General features: G+C 47.0%; 2 protein-coding genes across 3 annotated transcripts in view; one reads left to right on the plus strand and one right to left on the minus strand.

The window, feature by feature from the left end:
• col4a1 (collagen, type IV, alpha 1) overlaps positions 1 to 8,568 on the minus strand; it is a 35,726-nt gene extending 27,158 nt beyond the window's left edge. The window contains exon 1 of one of the 2 annotated variants that reach the window (XM_061840819.1): positions 8,435 to 8,568. In XM_061840819.1, coding sequence (XP_061696803.1) covers positions 8,435 to 8,506 — 72 coding nt within the window. In that variant the 5' untranslated portion in view covers positions 8,507 to 8,568. Of the gene's footprint in view, positions 1 to 3,076; positions 3,180 to 8,434 lie in introns of those variants that run through there. The other variant, XM_061840820.1, reaches the window with a different exon arrangement.
• Positions 8,569 to 8,646: 78 nt separating this feature from the next.
• The window catches only part of col4a2 (collagen, type IV, alpha 2), a 51,376-nt gene continuing 45,592 nt past the window's right edge, over positions 8,647 to 14,430 (plus strand). Inside the window, exons 1-3 of the mRNA XM_061840818.1 lie at positions 8,647 to 8,926; positions 9,041 to 9,131; positions 9,229 to 9,280. Coding sequence (XP_061696802.1) covers positions 8,647 to 8,926; positions 9,041 to 9,131; positions 9,229 to 9,280 — 423 coding nt within the window. The remainder of the gene's footprint in view (positions 8,927 to 9,040; positions 9,132 to 9,228; positions 9,281 to 14,430) is intronic.

Here is a 14,430-nt window from a genome sequence, read left to right on the forward strand (position 1 = left end):
TGGATGGATGGATAAATGGCGTGGTGTGATTGCCCCCGTTTGTCTCTATGTGCCCCGCGATTGGCTGGCAACCAGTTCAGGGTGTGGCCCGCCTCCTGCCCGTTGACAGCTGGGATAGCCTCCAGCGCTCCCCGTGATCCTTGTGAGGATAAGCGGCTAAGAAAATGGATTTAATGTGCAGAAAAGTGTCTAGTTGGAACTTAAAATCACACCTTTCATGCCTCACTGAGGGAAATTGGGATGACTGTTCAAATGTGATTTTTTTTCAAAATAATTTTTTCCTGTACTGGGTGTTTTTATTCCATGATAAAAGTGATTCATATATATATATATGAATCACTTTATATATATATATATAATATATATATATATATATATATAATATAATTGTTAAATTGAGGTTCCACTGTGTAGTTACAGGTGTTTAAATGTACTTTAAAAATATCCCAGTGGTCACATTCTCTTTACATTTTTTGGACAAACATGTTAATATGTCGTTCGTTTGACTGACCCATGATTTACGGCAGCGGCTTTAATGCGCATTAAAACTTCAACCCCGGAGGGCGAGCCAGACGGCAGAAAAGAACAATTCTTCCATATTTATGTTACCCACACAGACTCTAATGCAATCAGCCCAAGAACATCCACTGGGACGGCAAAAAAAAAAAAAAAAAAAGCACAAAATGTCAGTGAGTGTGTAATATGAAACGAGACACTGGGCAGAACCGCGCAAGCCCACGCCGGAATCGCGCAATGCAAAATTAACCCCGCAAATGGGAAAATTGTCGGAGGGGATTTCTCAGGCATCGGATTGGCCGCGCTCCACTCCAATGTGGTTAAAAAAAAAACAAAAAAGCGAGAGAAAGTACAAGTCGACGTCACGATTCGTTCGTTGAAAGCGCGAAAAGAGCCGCTGCAACATTTCAACCGGCGACAAAAGTTGTCACATTTTGGCTAAAGTCCAAATCCGGCCCACATCAAAGCGCCTCCTTAAGAAGAAAAATGCCCCAATTTGACTCGGGGGTCTCTGACCCCTCCTAATCAGTCGCTCCATCTGCATCTGCATCTTGCCCAGTCACATGACCCTCGCGGGCTCATCCTGTTGAACTCTGACCCCCGGGCGAGGTCATTAGAGGGGATTTAAGGGGTTGAGAGGAGAACCTTTCACGTGAGGCTCATGTTGATGAGCGCGCTCGGCGGCGGCGGCGACTGCGTGAAAATTAAAAAAGACTTGAGTCGTTGCGGAGCAAAGGAGGGAGGCGGGGCTTGTGCGCGCACCCACACCCACCCGAGAGCATCGGACGGCGGTTGGGCGTCGTCGCACCGAACAAAAATGGATTCTCAGGGAAAAAGTCCCAATATTACATGGACCGGGCAATAAAGTTGCATTTTTGTCAGAGAAACTTTTCTTTCCACAGTCACGTAAAATAATTTGTCGATATTGTTCAAAGTGGACAAAACGATGACGACTACATTTGCTCGAAAACTTATTCAAGCTTGAACAGCTTTCACAATCCTCAATACCGTAATTCCCGGCCTACAGAGCGCACCAGGTTGTCAGCCTCGGTACACAGAAAGAGTTTAACGCAAGCGCTGCGCTAGCTTGCAATCAGGCGTGCTAACGCTAGCGCACAAACCCTAGCGCCGCATCACATAAACCTCAACCGGGAAAAAAGTCGCCGGTTGCAGGCCGGAAGTTACGGTACATGTCATGAACTTTTAATTGCAATGTAGACATTTAGTTTACATCAAATTTCTCCAAATATTACAGTTTTATTCTAAGATTAAGATGTTTTGGGGGGAAAACAAAAACAACGAAAATCATCAAAGTCTCGGAACTTTTTTGAATCATTACGCTTTTTGTACTACAGTGTTATAAATTTATAAATTTATTTTTGCAAAACTTTGACTCCTTCCTGAATCAAAGCTAACTTTCTTTTAGCTTGTCCCTTTCGGGGTCGCCACAGCGTATCATTTTGGCACAATTTTTACGCCGGATGCCCTTCCTGACGCAACCCTTCTCAGGGAGTGGAGGCCCCAGTGGGATACGAACCCACAAACCCTGGTTTACCAAAACCAGTGCCCAGTAAAATTTGCAATTTATTTCTCACGAAAGCATGAAATAATGACTTTTTTCCCCTCCCAATGTTACAAATTTGTATGTTAAAAACTTTTTTTTTTTACATAATTTTTTTAGCTTTCTCCTTATTGACCAAATCTCATAAAATATTAAAAAACAAAAATGTGCTCTTAAAATGTTAAAATTCTCTTGTATCTTGAATCTTGTAAAATGGCAACTTAAATATTAATACATTAATAATATTATTAATATATTCTAATTAAAATCATTAACTTAATTACACCTCTATCCTCATGGCAATGACATTTCTGGCCAATACTAACACTGCTCATGAATTGGACATTTATCTATCTATTCATCCATCCATCCATCCATCCATTTTCTTATCCGCTTATCCTCACAAGGGTCGCAGGGCATGCTGGAGCCGATCCCAGCTGTCAACGGGCAGGAAGTGGGGTACACCCTGAACTGGTTGCCTGCCAATTGCAGGCCACATCGAGACAAACAGACGCACTCACAATCACACCTATGGGCAATTTAGAGTGTCCAATTAATGTTGCATGTTTTTTGGGATGTGGGAGGAAACCGGAGTGGCCGGAGGAAACCCACACACAGGCACGGGGAGAACATGCAAACTCCGCACAGGCGAGGCCGGGATCGAACCCGGGTCCTCAGAACTGCGAGGCTAACGCTTTCCAGCTAATCCACCATGCCGCCTGGATGTTTATTCATGTGAAATAAAAACAGTTTTTTGTTTCTTGTAAAATGGACTTTTCATTCATGTGGAAAAAATGACAGATGCGAGCTTTTCACTCTTTGGGTTTGTAAATTGGAGGAATTAACGCTTGATTTTGCTTTGTGTGCAGAAAGCGACGCCCGACGTCAGCGTCGCGCGCGGCGCGAGGGAAGCGACGCGTCGTGACGTCATCGAAAAAGTCGGGAGTGAAGGCGAGCGGCCGACTCTGCCCCCCCCCCCGTGAGAAAGACGGCGCTGACCTGAAAAAACGCTGCCGCTGCGTCCCTGTGAACGTGCAGCGGCGTGACAGGATGTCGGGCGGAGGAACGCATTCTTTCTCCAAAGAGGAAGGCCTCTTCCTTGCCTTTTATGCTCACAAAGACAAGAAGGGGCTGGGTCGCCGTCCCCGGGAGGGGGTGGGCTCCGCTATCTGGAACGCATGAGGACAGCCAACCAGCCGGCCTAACTTCTAGAATATTCTCACTGTAGTCGACATTCCCTGGTCACTACAATAGCTCGGCTCACACTGAGGATTATTATATTTGTAAATGGTGGATTCCATAACTTTTGTTATGATTCTCGAGCGCAGGTGTTGAAAATATTAGAGCAGGCAGCTGTCCCAAAACAGTGATAAATACTTGGACTTATCATCAAAAGTACTTTAACTGCATACACAAAAACATAAAACATTTGTTCCACAAAACTCGACAAGACCTTGTTTTGGTTTGTTTTTATCTTGCACCTGTCACAGTGATAGAAGCTCGCGCGGAACCGCCGAAGGTGGGCCGAAGCCAAGAATTCCCTCTTTGTGGGGGGAAAAAAAATGCAACAGCGTGTCCGAAATCTGCCATCTTATTATCATCTGTCAGTTACAAGGAACGGACGCCCTCGGGTCAAGAACCACGCAGGTGAGAACCGCCGGATTTGCTACGTGGGCACCGTCGCGTCATCTGGGTGTCGTCCCTCCCCGTCGCCCCTCATCCATGTTTCACGAATCATCGTTTCCTAAATCCCCGTCAGCACCTTTAACACTTGAGTTCGCCCGACGGCCATAAAAGCGCTGCAATTTTAGGAAAGCGACCGATCCGGCGGCTAACAATTCAAACGGATAATGTGCAGGATTTAGTAGCCTTGGACCCTTGGAGAGGTTTTGTGTGTGAAAAGTAGAACGCAGCTGTGACAAGTCTCAGTGAAATGCTCGGACCACAGGGAAGGGTTTGGCGGCGGCGGCTCAATCCATAAAAAGTTTGGCTGGGGAGCTGAGAATGAAGGGCCAAAAGGGTCACAGGTTTAAGGACCACAACGGACCGTCCGCTGGAAATCACCGAAAACCCTAACTCCAGCCCAGTAGACGCTGATAAAACTGCTCGGGTATTTATCTACACTTCCGACATCATTCGGTAGTGAATGGGAGTCTGTATCAAAAGTATATAAAAAAAAAATGGACCCTCAAAATCTGAACTATTCGGGGCGTCAAGCATCTCAGACTTCCACCTTAAATTTCAGCAAAAAAGGCCCCAGAACTTGAACATGATTCCAGAACTTGAACAAAAGCAGAAAAAAATGAAAAGAATTCCCATTATGTTTTTCTTTTAGAATTATATCCCTGATCGTAAACATATCAGTAATCATGAAGAAGAGGACGAAGTAAAAACAGGACTCTTTGCCAAAAGCGGTCCTCAAAAGTTCCGGTTTGGTACATGTTTTATGGTTTCAAAGTTCTTCGATTAACAACTTCATCAGTATCATACTCTCATTACATGACAATTAACTCATAAAACATGATTTGAAAAGTGTCATCCAAATGCTTTGGATGGCATTTTTATATGCTTCGGGGTGTGGGGGGCGGGTGGGGGGTAATTCCTGCAGGACAGTTGCCATTCGAAAATCGTCTTTCAGAGGGGAGGCAAAAAGCGGGTCCTCATGGCCACACTGCTCGAGCACGAAGGTCAGACGAGACTTGTCTTTGCCGCCCAAGAGCGCCTGTGAAAATACAGAAACAACCGCCGCAGTCGCAACTCTTCCAAATGTAGGCATTTTTACAACAGGGGGGGGTCAGGAAGGTTGCACCTTCCCAAGCCGCAGTGCTTGGCTGGTGGCCCGTCACAATGACGAGGCCAGCTGTCGTCTCGGCGGGAGGCGGGCTTGTTCGCTCTCCCGAGGATGAGACGCTAACTAAAACTAGAAGCGCTATCCGCCGTCGGCCCGTCCAGCCCGGGGGTCCCGCCGATTTGCCAATCTCCGCCGTGCATTCCTCGGGTTGTGGGAGGATTAGCCAATGTCAGAACTTCCCGGGGCCGAACCAGAAGTGGAGGCTTACGTTTCCAATCAGCTAGCCGGCTACCGGAGAAAAATCCAACACATCCCACACAAAAACACCCTGCAGGAATCCGCTAATCACCTAAGATAGAACCCTCCTCCCCTTACTCCTCAAAGACTCGACGCATTGTGGCCGCATTCAGTGACCACCAAGGGAGAGAAACCGTTCTGGCGATGAAATTCATTCAGGATCGGATTTCACAGACAAAGGACTGAGGGCCAAGACCCTGCCAGCAACCGGTTAGAAGTCGGCGGAAGGTTTAAGGGAAAACAACGTACATTATCTTTCTTAATTGCTTTCTGAAAGTAAGTCAGGTCGACTTTTTCTCGTCGGGTTCAGGGTCGCGGCGTGATGAGGTCTTTCTACTCGATGTTCATTCATGGTTTTAGTGCAACAGCAGTGATCGTGACATAGACCAGACAAGAACTTGCGTTCTGTGGAAGGCCACGCAAAGCAGCAATAATCAGTGAAAAGTCTTAAATGTTTGCTAGCTGGCGTAAATGATCGACTAAATAAGACGTTTTTCCCTCGTGGTCAGATGAGTCCATCCCGTCAATCAAGGCAATATTCCCAGTGGTGTCATGGGACCAGCCGCAAGATGTTCCGCCAAGCATAACCCCCAACCACCACCACCCGTCCCTGGCGTTCTCCGGAGTTCAATCTGTCCAGATGTCGTGTGTCACTCTCGTGTTTCTTGGAACGCGAATAAGCCGCCTCTGCTACTTTATTTGAGGCCACAAATTAGCTCATGCGAGTTTTAATGAGAAGAACTTGAAGCGCGGTGGATGACGAGTGGGGGTGGGGGGGGGGGGATCCACGTGCGATAACGCCAGACTCCCTCATGAGGTGTCGCTTCCTCTTGTCGGGCTACCCTTGCGTCTGGTCTTCATCAACTTGACGCGAGATGATTCTCGCACTTCTCCTCCCCCTCACCTGCACTTCCGCCACGTGTGAGCGGGTGAAGAACGCTCTGGAAACGTCGCCTGCTCTGACGGCACCCGAAATGTTCAGCGGACGTCACGGTTGGGCTGGGCTTCAGCGTGCGTGAACGCGGCGTTAAAAGTCGGGCTCACGGGATCCCTTCGCGAGTCCATTCACGCTTTGCTGTTGGGGAAGTAACTTGGGAACCAGGACCAGAATAGGAAAACTGGAGGATGTTTGCTTCCTGCTGGGCAATTGCTGAGAAAGGCACCGAACAAATCCGAGGGTTCAATTCCATTGTCTTGTAATCGGTTCTACAAAGAGTTTTGTAGCCTCGACTAAAGTCTTAGACACAACTTTAGGCCCCCACTCCGACATTTCCACTACACAACTTTTATTGACCCTCTGAAACCTAAAAATGTGGGAATTGCCTTCCTTGTCCTATTGCATTTTGTTCTTTGTCATTTTGAATGTGAAACTCATTTTTGTTGTAGGCCACGGTGTGGTTAAGGCCTTAAAAACTATGAATCCATATCAAAATAGGAATTGATCACCACATTGCAACATACAATACACACCTAAAGACTGATACATAATTGATTTTGAAATATAACACTAAGGAAAACAGTTTGTTCAACGATTGATCTTTTTTCACATGGTTGGGAAATGAAAAAATACTTGCAATCTCTCACCGTTGTTAAAAGTGAAGACACTTGGCAATTTTGGAACAGATTTGAACAATAAACATAATTTGCAGTATTTACGTTTGTGGGCTCTCTAAATTGCCCCTAGGTGTGATTGTGAGTGCCCTGCGATTGGCTGGCAACCAGTTCAGGGTGTACCCCGCCTCCTGCCCGTTGACAGCTGGGATAGGCTCCAGCACTCCCGCGACCTTTGTGAGGATAAGCGGCTAAGAAAATGGATGGATGGATGCTTTCGTGGGTCGCATCTGTCCCCCCCCCAGGCCTTGCGTTTGACACCTGTGCCAAGAAATGTCCAATTTTGACGGGCGGTGTGAAACGGGCTTCATATGACAACGACACAAGCGAAGGTTCCATTAAAAAAAGTCCAAAAATATAAAAATGAAACATTTCCGTGTTAAACGGTGTAGTTATAAGTTTTCAGAATCTCAGGCAAACTAATATGTTGCACAGCAAGGTGGTGCGTCAAGATCACATTTGGAAAAATATGTAACGTTTGCAACTACAACAGAATGGCACGTGACCAAAGAGAGCCAATCACAAGCCTTAGCTTAAGAAGAAGGAAGTGATCTGAAAATAAAGCATCCATCCATTTTCTTTGGCACTTATCCTCACAAGGGTCGCGGGGACTGCTGGAGCCTATCCCAGCTGTCAACGGGCAGGAGGCGGAGTACTCTTTAAACTAGTTGCCAGCCAATCGTAGGGGACATAGAGGCAATAGTCACACTCACAATCACACCTTGGGGCAATTTAGAGCATCCAATTAATGTCGCATGTTTTTGGGATGTGGGAGGAAACCGGAGTGCCCGGGGAAAACCCTCGCAGGCACGGGGAGAACATGTAAACTCCACACAGGCGTCTCCGGGATTGAACCGAGACCAACACTTTACCAGCTGATCCACCGTGCTGCCAAAAATAAAACACAATAAAATAAAAGCTCTTGGAGCAATGTAAAATTCTAATCACGGAAATGTCCGAAATGAACTCAAACTGAATGACATGTTTCCTCCCAGAAATGTAATGGATTACAATTACATAAATTGTGTGATAAAGTTACTCCCCAACACTGTCCGGAAAACCTGTACTCTACCTTCAAATTAAGATTCCCAGAACCATCCAAAATGTCTTATTTATGTTTCAGGCACTCATAAAATTTGGAGATGCGTGTTCTTATCGTCTTGCAAGAGTGATGTTCATAAAGTGGATTATGATTCATAACGTTCGTAACATCCTGGTAATGTGACCTGCGAAACTGTCAAATGGGACTGATTATATTAACCGAGCATTGATGGTTTGGCTCGTAGCTTACTCTGGACTGCATTAAGCCCCTCCCACCTACGCCCACGGAGTGGGGGGTGCAGGGGGGGGGCGGGGGGGGCAGGGGGGGGGGCAGTGCGTAGTTCTGGAGAGCTGCATGACAGCAGCAAGACAAGTCCAGGACAGATAATCTGCAAATGACGCACATTCGACTGAAGTATCTCATTGAATTAAAGCAGGAAAGTGGCAGCACGCTGCACCCATCACACATCAGAGCTGCGTCCAAGTATAAAAAAAAAAAGTACCAATAATAATAATAATAATAAAGCACATGAAAGCACAACACTTTAAATCGCTTTTTTTTTTTTTTTTTTTTTTTGTGGGTGCGGCGGGGAAGGCTGCAAACCGCCGGGACTCACCTCAGCCGTGGCAAAATCCACGCTTGACGAGACAGCCAGCAAAAGCAGGACGGTGCCGGCGTGGAGCGCCATCCGAACTTCCGCGCGCACCGCGCCGAGCTGTCGTGTCCGCAAAGCAGCACCTGTGACTCGGCCTTGTGGCTCCTCTCCTCTCTCGCTCAGCGGCGGAGCGCGCTCGGCGCGTCGGCCCGCATCTTGTGTCCAGAAGCGATATGAAGTTGGGATGGAGGAGACTGGGTTTAGTTTTGGGGGGCTTGGGCCACACCACACCTCCCCAACCCACCCTAAAAAAAAAAAAAAAAAAAAAAACCCACCCACTGCAACGACCACCCTCACCCAATGATGCGAACGGACGCGACCAGTGCAAACATTTTGGACCTTTCGGCGTAAGGAGAGGGTCCGCTCGGTCCACTTTTGGTGGGTTTTCGAGAACAATATTCCAGTCGTGTCTGCTGTGGAACGTTTCGTCGCTCCGTCGCGCCCCGAACTCTGGTGAGTGCGAGTCAGTGATGCGACTTCAACGCAACTGGATTAAACGCAACTTTTTAAACTTCGCTGCATGTGGACTGGAGTTAACTTTTTTTTGCCTTTTTTTTTTTGTCCTAGGTGGGCGACACAGTCATGTTTTGAGAGCTGTTTGGCGGGGCGGGGGGGGGACCATGCAAGGGCATCACAACAGACGCGTGGCGCATCTCAGGTGAGCGCGTGTGCATAGATATCATCTTTAAAATAACATTAAAAAAAACGTTTCTGTCATATTTCATCCACTTAACCGTGACCACTTCGTCCCGCAGGTTGCTGCTGCTCTGCGCCTGCGTCGCCGTCCTCATTTCGGGAGCGCGCGCGGTGAGTGCAGGTCACCTGTTTGCACGTGGTTTTGGTTTGCTTTGACGTCGACGCAGTCAAGTGACGGTGGTGGGGGGCTGGGGGGGGGGTGCAAAAAGGACCTTCTAAAAGCGGGAATGCGTTTTTGCAGTGGGTTTGTGAACGTGGAGTTAGGAGTCCAGAGTGTGCAAGTAGTGGGAGTGTCGCGAGTGGGGAGGATCTCCAAGCAAATCCGGGCCGAGGGGGCTTGGCCTTGCAATGGCGTCGCTGCAGTGCGATTTGTTAATAATGTCTAAAAGATTCCTAAAGTATTACATTGTCAGAAGAAAATCCACAAGATTAAAAGTGTAATCATGGTTTTCTCGCAATATACATGAATTTTTAATATCCATTAATTTTCTTTTGCCACTTATCCTCACGAAAGTCGCGCGGGGGGTGCTGGAGCCTATCCCAGCTGTCAACCGGCAGGAGGCGGGGTACACCCTGAAATGGTCGCCAGCCAATCGGAGGGCACATTGAGACAAACAGCCACACTCACAACCACACCTAGGGGCAATTTAGAGTGTCCAATTCATGTTGCAGGTTTTTGGGATGTGGGAGGAAAGCGGAGGGCCGGGAAAAACCCCACGCAGGCACGGGGAGAACATGCAAAAACTCTACACAGGCGGGGTCCGGGATTGAACCCGGACACTGTACCTGATCAATGTTCAACTACGATTTAGTGCCTCGATCCAATCTGTCGTTTCCCGACTTCCAGGTCAGCTACATCCAATATGGCCGTGCTTTGGTCATGTCGTTCTTGAATTGCGGTGGAGAGTTGGACATAGATTTGTTCTTTTCTGTGCTACTTTTATAGGGTTGGACCGTTTTGGGTTTTAAAAGAAAAAAGCAGGTGTATGGAAAAATATTCCTTCGGCCATTGTTTTCACTCTTTATGCACCTTCCAGGTTGGGCTTTCATTTTTTATTTTTGGGATTATGTTTGGCTAGCCGTGTTCTCACACACTAACCCATTGGTATTTTTTTTTTTTTTTTGGGGGGGGGAGAAAGAGACTGAGCCCTGCACTGCACATTGAGGAAAAATTATGGGAATGGTGCCCTCCCCAATGTGTTGATTATTTCCTCTTCAATATTGATCTTTTTAAAATAAAAATTTAAAATTAGATTCCAAAAGAGTTGAACATCATGTCAAAGTCATTTTACTAAATGGCTGACAGTTTAATAAGTTGTACTAGAACGAGGGTGGAGGTCCGAGGTCTTGTACTTCTTCAGCCAGCAAAGATGCCGCGAGCGAGTCAACAGCGCCTCTGTTGGCTGCAGAAATTACTGCACCCACTTTTCCTCCGTTGCCCGAAGACATAAATCCTCAACAATCAATTTGTCACAATAAACCAAATTATGAAGAAAATATAGATCTGGTTTCCCCGTGTTATTTCAGGTGTCCCATTTTAAAGGAGAAGCCCGGTGGTTTAGGGTGAGGTCATGTCATATGTACTGTACCTAGAAAATTTGAGGTTAATATATTATCATATAATGGTGTTTTGAGAAGATTTTTACCGTCAATTACGAATTTTCATGGGCGCCTACATTTTGGCCAGTCATATGACCTGCAAACGAAGGTTCGCTCACGTTGGGAAATCATTATGCCCAGCGCTGATATGTCGGATTTATCCTCAGAAATAGCAGCATCGGTTGATCGGGAAGACGGAGGAATACTTCCATAACCCGATACTGCTGTTCCTTCATCAAATGAGGATAAATCCGAGAAATCAGCGCTGGCCGTAATTGTGTGCCATCGTAATCGACCCTTTGCTGCGGCACGTTACGCGTCACATCCGCGCGCGGAGGTCATGTGACTTGGCAAAATGGCGGCGCCCATGAAAATTCGTAATTGCCGATAAAAAATCTTCTCAAAAACACCGTTAAATGAAAGAGGATTAACCTCAAATTTTCAAGGTACAGTACACATGACATGACCTAACCCTACATTGTAAATCCAAACCATCGGAGTTCTCCTTTAAAAACATGATCCAGATGTCCATTAGCGTGTCACTTTAGCTCATCATTGAGTCTTGTGCTAAGTGATATGCTAAAGAGTACCAAAAAAAAACTTGTTATAGCGCGTAAAAAAATGATTGGATTGTAGCGTTCGCTACCAATCAATAAACAGCCGTATTCACAATTGTAATTGCACGCATTCCAAAAAGTGCTGAAAGGAAGTGAACGAGGAAAAACTTTGTTTTGAAACGGAGTACAGCAATCACCAGGAAACACGCGACCAATAACAAAGCATCTCTCGGCGGCGTTTCCCCATTCGGCGGGATCGTTCGCTCTCAGCTGCGCATGACAACATATGTTTCTGTTCAATTTCATATCCACACCTCCCCCGCGGGACTTCACAGAATCTCTCGTGCAGATCCCCCGCCTCTGCGTAACGACTTTTTCCCACCATCCCGGGCCTCCGCGCGATGTTTTTGCGTCGGGGATCCCGGCGGGAATAAAACGCTCAAGATGTTTTGCGTTTACGATCGATCGACTCCTTTTTACGCCGCTTTTGCGAACCTCCTGCGGTTTAAGCGAAGACGGAAAACAAAGTTCTGCTTCGGGAAAAAAAAAGGACAACAAAACGAAAAACTGGTGGAAAAATATAATTCAAGATATCTGCTAACAAAAAAAAAACGTAAACGAGTATTTGCAGGTGATCTAAATATGACAGCGCATATAATCTCGAACGCTATAAGAGTGTAACGACATAGTTATTACAATACCCCCAAACATCGACAATAGCCGGTTAAATTGTATGTTAAATAATTTCATATCGCATTACGTTATCTATCGTAACATCGCACAGCGCTAATCCAGGGTGACCTTTGGCCTGAAATCAACTGGGATGGGTTCCAGCTCCCTTGAACAAAACAAATGTATGAAAAATGGATGCGTGGCTAGATGAGTGCTAATATGTGCAACATTTAATCGGTACGCCAATTCAAATTTATGCATTTATTTTGCCTTTTCAGCTAACACTGTTACAATCGCTAGCGCTCGCTTGTTGCTTTGGCCTCTGTTTGAGGGCCGAGTAATAATATTTTGTCTTCCATCCATCCATTTTCTTCGCCGCTTATCCTCACAAGGGCCGCGGGGAGTGCCGGAGCATATCCCAGCTGTCAACGGGCAGGAGGTGGGGTACACCCTGAACTGGTTTCCACCCAATCACAGGGCACATCGAGACAAACAGTCCCGCTCGCAATCGCACCTGTCTAATTAATGTTGCATGTTTTTGGGATGTGGGAGGAAACCGGAGTGTCATGTATAATGCACACCACTGTATACTACGCACTCTCTAAGTTGGCTCAGCTGGAAAGCGTTGGCCTCACAGTTCTGAGGACCTGGGTTCAATCCCAGGCCCGCCTGTGTGGAGTTTGCATCTTCTCCCCGTGCCTGCGTGGGTTTTCTCCGGTCACTCCCGTTTCCACCCGCATTCCAAAAACATGCGACATTAATTGGACACTCTAAATTGCCCCTAGGTGTGATTGTGAGGGCAGCTGTTTGTCTCGATGTGCCCTGCGATTGGCTGCCAACCGGTCCAGGGTGTACACTCCCGGCTGCCCGTTGACAACTGGGATAGGCTCCAGCACTCCCCGCGAACCTTGTGAGGATGAGCGGCTAAGAAAATGGATGAAAAGTGGGGAAAACCCAGTGCAAAATTTTATACGGACGTACTATATTTGGCGCACCGAGCTAACGGGAGCGCAAACATACTTCCCAATGCACATACGGAACCGCCCTCATCAGTTGGAGGAAGGAAAGCCCTCGGGGCGACAAACGCTAACAGGATGTTTCGAAACGGAGCCTTTGATTCACGTGCGCCCGAGAAGATATTTCAAGATGTGTTGGAGCGAGACGGAATGAGTGGGCGGGTCGGCGGGCTCCTGGCGGCGGATGTTTTGGGAACCAGATCTGCGTCGGAGGAAGAGGCGATCCGTGCCACAGATTTCCGACCGTACCTGGCGGCCGAGCGGCAGCATCTGCGTTTGCAGTTAGGTTCGTCGCTGGCGGGTTTTGGCGGTCTGTGTTGCGTTCGTGGGCCCGCTTCTCCGCTGCCAACACAATCACACACATTTTGGATGATTATGACACGTAACAGAAATGATATTTTACCGGCGAGACATGGTCAAGGTCGGTCAACGTTGCCAGAACGAAGTTGTGGATTTTACATTGTCGTGTCTTAAAATTCACATTGTTAGAATGTTTGTATGAGATCCAAGCACAACAATAACATAATAATAACACAGTAACAACAACGCAAAGACTAATTAATTTTTTCGAGGTTTACCACATTTGCGGTTTTGTACTCAGTTGGACTTGAACACGCAAAACAACAATGAATGCTGAATAGAATGTTAATAAACATATATTCCATTTATTTTTTTATGGTCGGTGATTATGAGAAACTGTAAAAAGTTAGTCACAATTAACATTTTAACTGATTTTTTTTTATCTGTTCTAAAAATAGCTCACCAGTGAGGTTGTCACTTTTGTGGAGTGGGGGGGTGTTACTATTTTACAAAAAAATAAAAATAAAAATAGCCAATAATGGCATGATGTACCCCGAATCTCAAAGTGACGGCTTCTTGAAAATTATATCGATCGTGCTATTATAAATCGCTTTTCCAATCCGAAAACGTGGCGCGTGATATGAAGGGGGGGGGGGTCACCTCCGACACGTGAGCGACCCTCCCGACCGGGATTGTTCTACGGGTCCCGGTCGAGAGGAAGATGTCTGCCGGCGATAAGGCGAGGGGAAAACGGCGAGTGCGACGGCTGGCCAAATAGCGGCGGCGATACGGAAAGTCGAAGGTAACAATCGGGGGAAGAAGGCCATTGTTGCTGTGCGGCGGGAAGCCAAGCGACACGCACGGCGCACGCGGGGCTCGCCGTCGCCGATGGGGGCGTCGATTCCGCCCAGGTGTTTCTCGCGCCGTGAGAGGATGATGGCGCTGAACGGCCATGCACTTGTGTGCGCGTTTGTCGCCTCGAGTGGTGATTTCCCACACTTTAACGCGACTTTGTGATGTTCGGTTTTACGATTGTGGCCTTGAAGGGAAAACCAGCTACGTTTGGCTTTCGGGTGCACGATGTTGATGTTTTGGAATTTATGACCCTGGACATGTC

The sequence above is a fragment of the Syngnathoides biaculeatus genome, chromosome 14 (assembly GCF_019802595.1).
Source record: "Syngnathoides biaculeatus isolate LvHL_M chromosome 14, ASM1980259v1, whole genome shotgun sequence".
NCBI classification, from domain to species: Eukaryota; Metazoa; Chordata; class Actinopteri; order Syngnathiformes; family Syngnathidae; genus Syngnathoides; species Syngnathoides biaculeatus.